The sequence below is a fragment of the Pinus tabuliformis genome, chromosome 3_1 (genome assembly GCF_031772625.1).
Source record: "Pinus tabuliformis cultivar Carrire ecotype Pingquan chromosome 3_1, CPIR1, whole genome shotgun sequence".
NCBI lineage: Eukaryota > Viridiplantae > Streptophyta > Pinopsida > Pinales > Pinaceae > Pinus > Pinus tabuliformis.
The window spans coordinates 772,419,102-772,433,233 of record NC_142301.1 but is presented as its reverse complement, the minus strand read 5'-3'; the positions used below and the strand labels follow the sequence as shown (position 1 = coordinate 772,433,233).

The window sequence follows — 14,132 nt, the reverse complement described above, 5'->3', positions numbered from 1 at the left end:
GCTCCAACTTAAGCTCCAACCCATCACTCCTCCAGAAATCAAAGAGCAGCGCAAGGCTACTATTAAAGAAGAAATGGCCACATTAGAAGCTGCAGTCAAGAGCTACACCCAGTTGTTTGAGAAAGCCATGGAACTATTGACCTCACTACAAGAGGATCCAACTTTGTAGATGATTGAAGCAGATATCTGAGAAAGGAAAAGGCACTTCGACGAGATCAAGTCTACAACACGAACCTTAGCACCAGTGCAAAGGTTCACTATCTTATAGGGGAAGGAATCCATCATATCTTCAAGGATGAAACCCTGGGTGGATGAAGTGAGTCAATTGACACTCTCAGTACAGAACAAGATGAAGGTGATGCAGCAGATGCAAAGAACCATGGGCCTAGCAGTCGAAGGCCCAATCATAGAAAAATTGATTGAAGAAGTTCGTCAGGCCATTGTGTAGGGAACAACTGATCTTCAAGTATTGAAGATATAATTAAGTGAGTTGCAGGCGAATATCTAGGTGCCACCAGTAGAGTGACTCGAGGATGAGTCACGACTTTATATTGGGGGCTTGTTGGGACATGCTCCTATGGTGCAGGTAAATTCTAAGTGCGGACACAAACAATTCCTCTAGCCTAAGAGAGTGGGTCTAGCCAAAAACAAACAATCTATGGAAAATCTCCTTAAACTAGAATCAAATAAGAGGGCCTACCACTTAGTACGCTATTCCACTTGGTGATGATCCTTCTTCCTTGCTCTAGCTATCTTTCATTTCCTTCCTTCAAATACCTGAAACAAGAAAACAACAACAAACAACAAATGTGATAACATACAAATTACATTCAAACTACTTAATATGTCAAGGAACATTAAACCATAAATATGTAAGACAACACTTCATGTAGGAAATCAATCGATAGTTGTATTCATATAATTTTAGAAAGAGATTATAACCAATGCCTTGACGTCATTGGTCTCCTCTGACATATCTGGGTTCCCACACACTTCTGCTAACATCTCATGGATAGCCCCAAAAATGGGAGTTTTAAGGCTCTTCCCTTTAGTCTTCAAACCAAACCAAACACACAATTCTCCCTCAAACATAAACTAGAGAGCTACAAGCTATAGATGTCTTGCTGAAACTTTACACTCAAAAAAATCCAAAATAGAAACTAGTTTTGGCTTGGGAAAAAGGAGTTTTATATAGCTTGGATGGATGGGAGATGGTTCCCCTTATCATGTTATAAGGCCTTATCTCTCGATTTTGTTCCATCCTAATAGGGGAAAGAAGCCCAAACTAACTTCCTCAGCTCCATCTAGCCCAACCATTTACCAAACTTCCATTACGAAGCTTCTAGACCTGGAAGCTTTGACTCCATATTTAAAAAACTTGACAAAAGAGGATCGATGAGACTGAGAAAAGACTCAGTAGCACTGATCGATGCTAGTACTAGTGTTAAACTTTGCAAATCGATGCGAGGTGAGAATGGGCCATTAGTGTCGGTCTTGTAAACTAGGGTAAAAGGAATATTTTCGGGAAATGATGCAAAAGGGAATTGTTCTGCGCTTGAAGAAGGACATAATGGGAGTTTCTTCATAATGGGAAAGCATGCAAGGTTCACTGTAGAGGTCCTCCAGGATCATGGAATGGGGAGTACAAGGACAGTGAAAAAATGTTGTGTAATAGGTCCCCTAAGGTAAATTTTGTAAACAATTTTGTTATTTTTATAAAGTCTCCACATTTTGAGGAACGAAGCGCGGAGGTCATTACGAGTCAAAAGGGTTTTTAGGAAGGTTAAAGCCCCTTATCTTGTTACAAGCTAAGTTGTCTTCTAACCCACCCATGGTTCATGGACCATGGTATTGTAAAAGAGAAAGATATAAAATGAGTCATAAAAGGTCATAGGGAAGTCAGTTGAGATAGCGAAGAACACATATAGGAAAGTTTTGGGTATGTATTGCCTACTTTGTACTTAGGCTAAGGGTATGGCTCTTGCATCTATGTGCTTGGAGACCTTGGTAAGTTTGTATTTGAGTGCATAGGGAGGACAAAGTCTGTAATAGAATATCTGAACATAATAAAGACTACTTCAGAAAAATATCTATGCATTTGTGTGTTAATCGTTACTTCTGCATTTACTTTGTATTCACTCTATTTACTGCATTTATCATAAGAAACACTTAATAATACATGAAAGTGGTATATCTACTTAGTTACATGATGTTATGAATGTTTAAGACAATTAGCGAAGAGTTTGAATCTGTTAGTTACTATAGTTTTAGTGTTTTAAGGGTTAGGGTTCACAGAGATCGGAATAAAACCCTAGGAGTAACAAAAACACATGACATAGTCCTTTGGATGCAAAAACCTAGTTTTGGCATCCCCCAATATTGCCTTGGATGAGGTTGTAGCCTGCACTACGTGGGTTGTTGCTGAAAGGGACAGTAGTGTATGGTTTTGTTGGTTATTGCAATTAACTCTGAACTTGGGTCCAAGCCCCCTTAAGCCAAGAAAAATGGATGAAAGAAAGGAAAAGTGTTTGTTTAAAGGATAAAAATTAATAGGCTCAACAATATACATAATAGAAGATATCCGAGTTCAATGAGACATGGATATTTAGGTCAAAGACCAAGGAAAAACCCCACAACGGGGAAACCCAGCTATATTCTTCTTCTATTAGTTCAACAACAGATACAATGTACATCCATAAACAAGTCAAAGTCAAGATTTAACTATTCTAATCCAACCAATTAAAAATCATTCAAAAATGAAGGATAATGTCAAATCTGGTCAAAGTACCAATCTACAATTTCTAGCCCTATGGAAGTACAATCAGCAAGAGCCAATGGTAACACTAACCATTAAAAAAAAAACCTAGAAAATTTTGGCATAATCAACAATGATTTCAACCTTACATCCCTTAGTCAAACCAAGTGAAAACAATCCTGAAATTTTTCCAACAATTCAACCACCCTTTCAAGTTATCCTACGATAAAACCTTGCACAAATCTACAGTCAAATATGGTCAAAGTTCCTGGGTAAAATTAGTGAAAATCTCCCTAAATTTGGCCTCGCAAAATAGATTAGAAAATTAATCATACCAATTGAAATAATCTGAAATCAATGATGTTCAAAGAATACCCAAAACAGAAAGTGAACACAATGAAACAAAAGATCTTCTCTCTCATTCGCATGTGTGAACTTATCCCTACAATTTTCAAAGGTGTATGAACCAATTGTTGAAGATGTGATGTGATGGTGATGCCTCCAAGTGAAGTTAACGAGATCATATTTATATGGGAGTTAGGAGGGTCAATTTCTCTCTCTAGGCCGTCTTGTTGACTTTCATGTTGACCCCAACCAACAAAATAATAATATTTTCCAAGTGAAAATTTGAATTATCTTAAGTGGAAGAGGGGTCTCCTTAGGGGTTTTTGAGCTTCTCCAATGGGTGAATTTCTCCCTCGCCTACCAATTTTCAACGAGTGGAGTATTAGTAGGTGGGGAACTTTCTTATTCATACATCAGGAAGTTGGATCTCCCTATTGTCTTCGTTATCCAATGGATTAGACATTACACTAGCATTTGCACCACATGTTGCAAAAGAAACGCCGTAAGGTAATGATATGAAAAACAATAGCATAGAAGAGAGAAGTCAAAATTTTATGCAAATGACATAAGAAACAACAGCATAGAAGAAAGAAGTAAAAATTTTATGCAATTTTGTTTCTTTACCGGTGTTTATTTTTTATCATCAACAAATGGCCAATTCGAGGCAATGCTAATCTACATTTTTGACAAAGAAAAATCAATAAAAGTCAAAAACAATTATGGATCTAGAATTGAATCTCAACACAGAGGTGTGCCTTACTGTCTAGCATGTATGAGTGGATATCACAATGAGACTTTTCAGAACATTATATACCTTAGTGTCAGACAAGGGATGAACAAAGAGGAATCCCAGATAAAATGGAGACTTCTGGCTTGTTTTAAGTTTGATACATTATAAGTGCTACATGCTTTTTCCAACCCTAGTGTTGCTTCTGATCCTAAAAGAATTCGACAATGTTCTGATTTTTATTGAGAGCTGAGAAAGTGTTAAAACATGTGTACAAGCTCATAACGTTAAAGAGGAGTATACTATAAATATAAGATTTATCCCGCGTGTCTATCTAGTCCTGTCAGCAAATCTAAAATAACTGATCTTACCATTGGTTTAGGAGCCTATAATACAATTAGATGGATATAAACTCAATTACATCTTAGAAATCATGGGAAGACAATCATATGGATGGAAATGATAAACATACATAAAGTTGAAAAAAGTGAATGCATCATTGCTTGTGTGTAGCATAAGGACACCCACAGGGAGATATATTTTGAATAACAGCACTCCTTGGAAAAATCAAAGAGAGTGTATGCAAATTGTCACACAGAATAAGCCATGACGTTGTCGAGAATAACATGCTGTTAAAAATTAAGTACCTTATTCTTCAAATGATCAAAGTATTATCCAAACTTATATTGTTCTAGAATCTATTAGTTCCAACGATGTTTAAATTATTCTTCATTGTGGTTGTCTTTTTATTTATGGTGTTAATAATAGTTTGTATCTTATACCAGGAAGGTCAGACTTTTATAACTTTCTAGGTCCGGTTTTTATTTCAAGCCTTTTAAAAGTCTTTTGGTTAGTTTAAAAAGTATGCTGTAATGTTGTCGTAGAGTCCTTTATTACCAGAAAGCTGACCGATAGACTGGTTTTTGCTTCTGTTCACCAAATCGCTCTGCACTTACACTTAGCCTGTATAAGTTGCATGTTTTTTTTTATATTAAGAACATATTGAGAACTTGAATGATATCTACTTAAAACTTGAGAGTCAATATTATGTTTGGTGGTTCAATAAATCCCTGTAATTTTCATTCAACCAATTTTCGTGATTTTAAAAAAAAACAACAACAAATACAGACACCCAAACCTTTAGAGTTCATAACATTTTTCCAAAAGTTTTATCCCATGCTTCAAATATAACTGCGGGAGGATTCGCCCAATCACAAAACAGTGCTGCGTTGAAACTTTCCCAGTAACAAAACAGCTTTCCTCTGCACCAGGTACAAAATTATTCTGCCATTTTGGTCATCAATGTCGATCAAAATAGTGCAGTAAAAATTGCAGACAAGTACAAATAACATTTTCCTCCAATGAAAAGCAAGTGGCTCCTTCATAGCAGATTGAAATTGCAATACTCCAAAGACAGATGAAACAGTGATAGAAGGAAACAATGTGGCTCATGGATTTTTGGGTTGCAACTGTCTGAGAATTTTTAGTCCCATTGCTCCGCGTTGAATTCTTCACCATCATCAGGGAACAACAACAATGTAGAATAAAATCACGCATTAGAAGATTGCATAGTAACCAACCTTTGTTTTTGGATTAATTGATTGTATCTGGAAGCCATTCGTCTCCCTGTATAAAGTTTCCAACAGTATACATTCCTACATTTCTCTCAGGTATCTGATTAGACCATGGCGTTCTTCCAGAAACCTTAACCCCCGGCCCATAATTCTAGTATTCCCCATAGTAAAGCGTGTTAAGAGAAAATTCCTCTATCCACGGCATCCATCCCTCAGGGCTAATGGCCTCTCCCAAATATGAATTTATGCAGATTGCTCTGGAGTACATCTTCCATGGCCGACCCAAATAGCCTTTGTAAATTTTTGGGTTGGCATAGTAAGCCCTCATATATTCTTCAGTTCCATTGATAGTGCAGTTATGGAAAACAAATCCTGTGGGCTCGGCTGGATCTGTTCGACCCTGTGCAGTGACAGGATCTGATGATCCTTTGTCTGAGTTTATTTGACGAGGACGCAGCAGAATGAGACAGTTTTCAAAGATGGCTGCCGAGTCTCCAAATATGAAGCCAACAGTGCCTTCTATTGTGCAGTTTCTATAGAACTGACGAAGAATATGAGTGTACAATGTATCCTGGTGGCCAAGAAAGGCACAGTTGTAGAAGGCAGAGTGATCACTATCTACTCTTAGGGCTACCGCTTGTTGACTACCTGGCCCTGCTGCATTTTCGAATGTTATATCCCGTGCTAAGAAGCCATCAGCATTTACAGTTGCAATTGTGAAAAAAAATAAATTAGCAATCCTCAACATCTAAAACAAGATTTAGTGGGATCGAGGAATATGGATTGATTGAATTTTCCTTTGATAAGAGTTCAAAACCAAAGAACGATGGTAATTGTAAGTATTAAATTCTGCCTTTGTTTAGAAATAACATACACATATTTATCTAGTTATCAGAATAAACAGAGGATCCGATTTTAGCATATGCCCATTGAAATTTCTCAAACTTACAAACCCCAATGCATGTTGAAAGACATTACACCTATCATATGAAAGGGTTCCAAATATCTTATTCTTAAAATGTAAAACCATAATTAATTTTTTTGCTGCTTTAATAGGATGAAAGAAGTGCAGAATCTGCAAAAATAAATGTTATTGCTCTCTTCTTTTCAGCAACCTACAATCTGAAGAAAAGCATTATTGCTTCCCTTGCAAATGACAGATTGCATTCCAAGCACTGCTGGATTTTGATTGTTTCCTTCTCCTCTCATTTGTATTTTGTTGATGCTTTCTAGATCAGCATTCCTTTGCAAGGGAATTAATCTGGGTTGAACTCAAGTAGAAAATTTCTCTCTCATTAATTGGATGGTCATTTTCACAATTGATTGTCTCCAAAGAAGTCTTGTCAGCCAAATCTCTACCTTTCCTCAGGCTTTTAAGTTTAACCAGCATGCAGGCCCTCAGTGTTGTGGTTTGGCATTTTTATCCAGTAGTTCTTAGCAACATGGCAGAAAGGGCACACTTTATGTCCATGCAGAAGGAATTGGAAGCAATGGTAGTGGATTCCTTGGCCACAGAATTGAACAAGCGTTTAAAGCCCTTTGGGTTCTGCAAGAAGACCCATAAAAATCTGCAAATGTATCAAAGAGAATTGCTTCCTAGATCATACTTGTACAATAAGTGATCATAGTAGAAGGTCATTTGATTGCGAAACCGTTTTGGGATTCAATCCAAGTGACTTGAATTTACTGTAGATAGACGTCCTCTTTGATATCCATGTTTATCTCCATTCAGGGGCTAGGATGTCACTAGGGCATCTAGAGAATAGCTAAAAGGAGGGAGGCACTCTTTGAAGAACTGAAGACGCCTTTCAAAAAACAGCACATTCGCTAGACAAAGGGGCCTATGGAGGCAATCTAAAAAAGGCAAAGGGACAGATAGGAGTTTCCCGTGAAGAAAGAAGACAAGTCCAAAAATGCTCTCAAGGAAAAAGGGATGAATGCCAAACTGTTTGTACAATGGGTTATGGAACTGTTTGTTTATGCTAAATCATACACTGTAGCATGAGGAATTGGACTGTCTCAGCTTGCGCGCAGTCAGGTGGTAATGAGGTAGGCCCCAAGATTTCAACACCGTATAGTACTATAGGTCTGTTAATTGTGTCAAAAAATGCATCTCAGAAGAGATGTCCTGAAAATGCATATGGAATTATTGTCGGTCAAGCATGGAGAGAGACCTATAACCCTTTCTAAGTTTGGGTTGAAAGACATGCCTTAAGCTAAACCTAAGGGCTATGGATCAGATCCCATAGATGTATAAGCAATGGTAATCTCCACCTTGCTTCCTTTGAAGAAGAAGTGGAAGTTTGTTAGGGTGCTCTTGGATATTTAAATCACAACCTCAGTTTCACTAAGGTTCACCACCATCATTCTATGACCATCACATTGGCAGGGGCATCAAGCTATCTCTGAATGTCCCTAGGGGAGGAGGCTAAAAGGATCAGATCCTCTGCAAATAAGAATAAGGTAAACAAAACATGGTGTAAAACATAAACATCTTCCTTGTAGAAGTACTCACTCGGTTATGCTCTAACCCATTAATGTATATCCCATGGAATTTCATGAAAGCAACTATGAGACACTCAAAGATGCCAATTTCACGTAGTCTCCAGAACGATAATTCCCTTGGAACAGAGTCCAAAAGCCTTCTGAAAATCCACAAAGCAACAGGACTTTAGATGAGGGACGTCAGCTTCCTTGATAATAGCACACAAGCTAAAAATGTGGTCACTAGTTTCATAATCTCTTCTAAGACTTGGTTGCCCCATAGCTTTGAATTTGTTCCTCTGTAGATGTTGAGAAAGCCACACGTTCATGTCCATAACATAGAGTTCGACAAAGGCACGCCCAATCATAATATTCCTGTAATTATTTCTATCAGAAATATCCTTCAATTGGAAGATGGGGTGGATGATATTTTGAGACCATGAAGAGGGAAAGCCAATGCAAATTCAACTTGTAGACCTTACTCATCTACTTCTTTGCTGGTGCTCAAGATCCTAACAGCTCTTTTAATGTCTCTTGGGGTGAATTAGTGACAAAAGGTGAGAGAGGAGAGAATATGGACTAAGGTTGACCCGAAAAATCACAGAGGGATGTGGTCCGCAAGAACCATGTGTAATGATCAAAACATGTTGGAAGAGCAGATTTTCCAATTTCAATTCAAGGCATCTCAAATCTGCCAGGAACCACACCATGATCAAACACAATAACAAAACCAAACTCAGGCAAAGAAATAAATTCCAACTTAATATGAAGAGGAAGAGGAACAATGATGAGCATTACCAACAGTTGCAGAGCCATATGTACTTGGAACACCAGGCAGGGATGGCACACGCATAGACCCCGTGATCACAGTCTTCCCCATGCCATCACCCACAAACATAAGATTAGTTTTACTAGGAGGAGCCCTAACAATCTCCTTATACACCCCAGCCTTTATATGTATCACGAATCTCCGCTTAGATTTATCCGGTGCACTGTTCACCGCCTGTTGAATACTCATAGAGGATTCATCCTTGGACACAGTCACATCGGGAACCAATTTATCAACCTCTAATACATCCCAAATTTGATTATAATGATGGTAATAATCTGCAGTACTAGAGGAATTGGATGATCTCTCTATTTTTGGAGGCCTCCATAGGACCATATTCTGTCTGTATGCATCCAGAGCATCTACCATGCTAAGGGCATTGCTGGTCAAGCTCATGACTGTAAGAATAGGTTATGTTACACAGTGGCTGCTCAGCGAGATTTGAAGCAACAAAAAAACCCATTGTTTGATTATGTATAATAAATTAAATATAATCAAAACAATATAGTGACTTACAGTTCTGCCATCTTAACCTGGTTGGAGTGTTCAGAAGTTTTCTTCACGCAAGGATAGTAATCGACGGATTTCAAGGGGCAGGCCTGCCTCCCCTGATTCAACCACTCTGTCAAAGCGTTATCTGTCCTGGGGATCTCCATCTCTGTCCCTTCCCCAGCTCAGCCGCAATGCTTGTCTCCCCCGATGTAGCTAACGAATCTTCCAGTGGAGTAAATACGCAGAGGAAAAATACGAAGACCGGCAAGAACAGCGAGCCTGAAACCAAAACTAGAGCGAGGGCAAGCGTTTGATCTAAGGTACAAACCCTGCTGCCCGGATGAAACTATTCGATGAAACGCCCAAACCGTTTGGGCAACCCCGATCAACGGCTGAAATGGTTGCAATCGTCTAACATATAATCCTGTGGCTTACAAGATGACAGGTAGGCAGAGAGGGGAGTTGATCTCAGAGGGAAACGCCTTACGGCGTAATTAATATAAAATGAATAAATTATATATATTTTATAAAACTTAGTTTTAACTTGTTATATTTAATTTAAATATAGTTTTACTTGAATTTTATATTTTACAACTTGGCCACATGTTCACTTGTTCCACCTTTCAATTATCCAATCTGATGATGCGAGTTTGATGATAGAATAATTGCGATCATAGATTCAGAGCAGGGTGACAACCATCACAGCATTTTGAGAAGCCCTGAAGTGGAAATTTCGTGCAGGTTATTTACCTGACTTCAAGTCCACTGAAACCAGGTAACTGTATTTACTTTTTCAGTCTATTCAAATGATTGCTATAGAATTAAAGAACAAAATATATTATTGTGGCCCTTTAAATCAATTATAGAACACATTGTACAATTTAACTAAATAATCTCTAAGAGTCATCAGCCTAGGAATATCTTTTTTGACAATGATATTCTCTGAGCTTGATGCAGTCAGCCAACCAAGCTCTCATAAATTACATTTCTCTGCATCATTTTTTTTGACAGCTAAGAACTTGCAAACCTTACCCAGATATCTTTTCTCCTGCCACTCGTTCAAGGAGAAAGACATTACCTTTGTCATCCCTACCAATCCTAGTAATATTGTCAACATATCTTTCCCCACATTAAGGACCATCATTCATGTGACCAAAATCACTTTTAACTATTGCACACTTTCAAAATTAAAATCAAACTGCAGCCAATTCAATATTTTCACAGAGAAAGAGAAAGAAGTCCTCTAATTATCCTAGGAAACATATGGTCAAGGATACGTTATTTCCAACCAGCCTTGGGGATTGAAAATGCTGAGAAGTATATCATAGTTCTTTCGGAACAAATTTAGTAACTGCAAATCACAAACAGCAAAGACATTTGCAACCTCACAACCGAAAATTCCATGCCAAATCTTGTTAACAACCTGTATTTCTGAAACAAAGTAGCCTACCGTTTCAGGGGCAATGGCTGATCTTTCAAACTGGATGTCAACGCGCTGGTTGGAAAGAAGGGCAGGATTAGTTTAAATACTTATGCAAGATTGAGAAACTGAACAATGTTGACTATAAATTTTGAATGAATCAAATCAAGGAATAGGAAAAGACATGAAACAACAAATTGAATTTGATCTTGAGCTGGTGAAATTCAGCCCTCAACCTTAATTCCATGTTCATTAGGCACCTGAGTTTTCCCTATGATTTCGGAAATATCAGAGCACACCTTTTGATTCTATTCAAGAACATAAACTAATGCATATTGTAATAAGTTTTCCACAATGGCTCAATAGATATCAAAGTGTAAATTTTGATTCTATTCAAGAACATGGACTATTCCATATCATACTCAGTTTCTCCCAATCGTTTGGAATATATCAGAGTGAACATTTTGACTTATTCAAGAACATGGACTAATCCATTATAAAATCAATTTCTCAACATTAATTGGAAGACCTCAATGTGCACATTTTGATTCTATTCAAGAATGTAGACTAATCCATATTACAATCAGTAAGGGTTAGGGTTTGGAACCTTAGGGCTTGCAATCTTGAAGGAAGCCTCAATAGTTAGCTCTCCTGTGAGCATGCCCAAGCCGGCAACACTGAAGCCAATGGTGTTTACTGCTTTTCCCTACATTCAGAGGATTAAGATTTCAAAACCCATATGGGTCCCTACAGAAATCAAAGCCATGAACACCCAAGCTTTTCTGATATGATTTTGAATTTAGAATAAAAGACAAGCAATTCATGAATGAATGACAAACTAGATAGCAGAGCCACCTCTTTTGTATTGATAGTCTGCACAAACTCCCCCAGAGCAATAAAGTCCCGGAGACCTAGCTTTGTCCGTTTAGAGCCCAGGATTGTTATTGTACTGTATAGAAGCTTCCACTGGCCTTCGACCTGGTAGAAACTTCACATTAGGGCATCCATGGTATCCTATCCATGCCCAAATCTAATTAGAACATGGGATACCAAATCTTGAAATGGAATAATAGCGCTAATTTCTTTTGTAAATGCCACCAACCATTGGACTAGATCCACTTAGTTTCGGAACCCAGATTCACACTGAAATACAAACGCATTTACCATTTGGAGATTTTCAGTAGGATTGTGTACAGGGTTTTGTTCTTCAAGCAGCATTAGAAGCTTCTCTATTTCGGTCCTTTTAGCCACTGGAACGCCGAAAACACCCCTGTTCAGGCCTTGCATTGACATTCACAAAACCCAAACGGGCAATCAGCAATTTACTTTCAGAAAAGGCTTAAATCCTTCAGCTCCGAATTACTGTTATCATCCAAAATGCAATAAGGACCCCAAATTCAATAACAGAAAGCATAACATACCCATGTAAGAATAAGCTAACCTTGTAAGGAATTTTTTAGGGCTATTTTTAGTTGATCAGTGCTCCCAACCTCTGGAGTCTCCATGGAAAGCTCTGTTGTTGCACTCGCATTCAGAGACCTGATCTGCTACACATCGCATCTGATGGCGCCGCCTTTGATGGCATGATCCAGCAACCTATGATCCAGTGGAGTAAATACGCAGAGGAAAAATACGAAGACCGGCAAGAACAGCGAGCCTGAAACCAAATCCAGAATTGAATTTGATCTTGAGCTGGTGAAATTCAACCCTCAACCTTAATTCCATGTTCATTAGGCACCTGAGTTTTCCCTATGATTTCGGAAATATCAGAGCACACCTTTTGATTCAATTCAAGAACATAAACTAATGCATATTGTAATAAGTTTTCCACAATGGCTCAATAGATATCAAAGTGTAAATTTTGATTCTATTCAAGAACATGGACTATTCCATATCATACTCAGTTTCTCCCAATCGTTTGGAATATATCAGAGTGAACATTTTGACTTATTCAAGAACATGGACTAATCCATTATAAAATCAGTTTCTCAACATTAATTGGAAGACCTCAATGTGCACATTTTGATTCTATTCAAGAATGTAGACTAATCCATATTACAATCAGTAAGGGTTAGGGTTTGGAACCTTGGGGCTTGCAATCTTGAAGTAAGCCTCAATAGTTAGCTCTCCTGTGAGCATGCCCAAGCCGGCAACACTGAAGCCAATGGTGTTTACTGCTTTTCCCTACATTCAGAGGATTAAGATTTCAAAACCCATATGGGTCCCTACAGAAATCAAAGCCATGAACACCCAAGCTTTTCTGATATGATTTTGAATTTAGAATAAAAGACAAGCAATTCATGAATGAATGACAAACTGGATAGCAGAGCCACCTCTTTTGTATTGATAGTCTGCACAAACTCCCCAGAGCAATAAAGTCCCGGAGACCTAGCTTTGTCCGTTTAGAGCCCAGGATTGTTATTGTACTGTATAGAAGCTTCCACTGGCCTTCGACCTGGTAGAAACTTCACATTAGGGCATCCATGGTATCCTATCCATGCCCAAATCTAATTAGAACATGGGATCCCAAATCTTGAAATGGAATAATAGTGCTAATTTCTTTTGTAAATGCCACCAACCATTGGACTAGATCCACTTAGTTTCGGAACCCGGATTCACACTGAAATACAAACGCATTTACCATTTGGAGATTTTCAGTAGGATTGTGTACAGGGTTTTGTTCTTCAAGCAGCATTAGAAGCTTCTCTATTTCGGTCCTTTTAGCCACTGGAACGCCGAAAACACCCCTGTTCAGGCCTTGCATTGACATTCACAAAACCCAAACGGGCAATCAACAATTTACTTTCAGAAAAGGCTTAAATCCTTCAGCTCCGAATTACTGTTATCATCCAAAATGCAATAAGGACCCCAAATTCAATAACAGAAAGCATAACATACCCATGTAAGAATAAGCTAACCTTGTAAGGAATTTTTTAGGGCTATTTTTAGTTGATCAGTGCTCCCAACCTCTGGAGTCTCCATGGAAAGCTCTGTTGCTACACTCGCATTCAGAGACCTGATCTACTGCACATCGCATCTGATGGCGCCGCCTTTGATGGCATGATCCAGCAGCCTATGATCCAGTGGAGTAAATACGCAGAGGAAAAATACGAAGACCGGCAAGAACAGCGAGCCTGAAACCAAATCCAGAATTGAATTTGATCTTGAGCTGGTGAAATTCAGCCCTCAACCTTAATTCCATGTTCATTAGCTGAGTTTTCCCTATGATTTCGTAAATATCAGAGCACACCTTTTGATTCTATTCAAGAACATAAACTAATGCATATTGTAATAAGTTTTCCACAATGGCTCAATAGATATCAAAGTGTAAATTTTGATTCTATTCAAGAACATGGACTATTCCATATCATACTCAGTTTCTCCCAATCGTTTGGAATATATCAGAGTGAACATTTTGACTTATTCAAGAACATGGACTAATCCATTATAAAATCAGTTTCTCAACATTAATTGGAAGACCTCAATGTGCACATTTTGATTCTATT

The 14,132-nt window shown here is 38.2% G+C and overlaps 1 protein-coding gene and 1 pseudogene across 1 annotated transcript; both read right to left on the bottom strand.

Moving 5' to 3' along the window:
* Positions 1-5,420: 5,420 nt before the first annotated feature.
* On the bottom strand, positions 5,421-9,370 carry LOC149189663 (putative pectinesterase/pectinesterase inhibitor 51 pseudogene; annotated as a pseudogene).
* A 657-nt stretch (positions 9,371-10,027) lies between these two features.
* On the bottom strand, positions 10,028-12,225 carry LOC149189662 (fibrillin protein 5 homolog). The gene is made up of 6 exons (XM_089413253.1): positions 12,068-12,225; positions 11,791-11,906; positions 11,482-11,604; positions 11,234-11,332; positions 10,484-10,701; positions 10,028-10,325 (listed from the first exon to the last, which is right to left on the bottom strand). The coding sequence occupies exons 1-6, from the start codon at positions 12,129-12,131 to the stop codon at positions 10,235-10,237; spliced, it is 711 nt and encodes a 236-aa protein (XP_089269379.1). The 5' UTR covers positions 12,132-12,225; the 3' UTR covers positions 10,028-10,234.
* Positions 12,226-14,132: the final 1,907 nt, after the last annotated feature.

What these genes read in the sequence shown, in the direction of transcription:
- LOC149189662 (XM_089413253.1), bottom strand. Translation starts at nt 12,131, where the DNA reads ATGGAGACTCCAGAGGTTGGGAGCACTGATCAACTAAAAATAGCCCTA. An exon ending in CCTAAAAAATTCCTTACAAG is followed by an intron (nt 11,907 to 12,067) that starts GTTAGCTTATTC and finishes TGTCAATGCAAG; the next exon opens with GCCTGAACAGGGGTGTTTTC. An exon ending in AGACTATCAATACAAAAGAG is followed by an intron (nt 11,333 to 11,481) that starts GTGGCTCTGCTA and finishes CTCTGAATGTAG; the next exon opens with GGAAAAGCAGTAAACACCAT.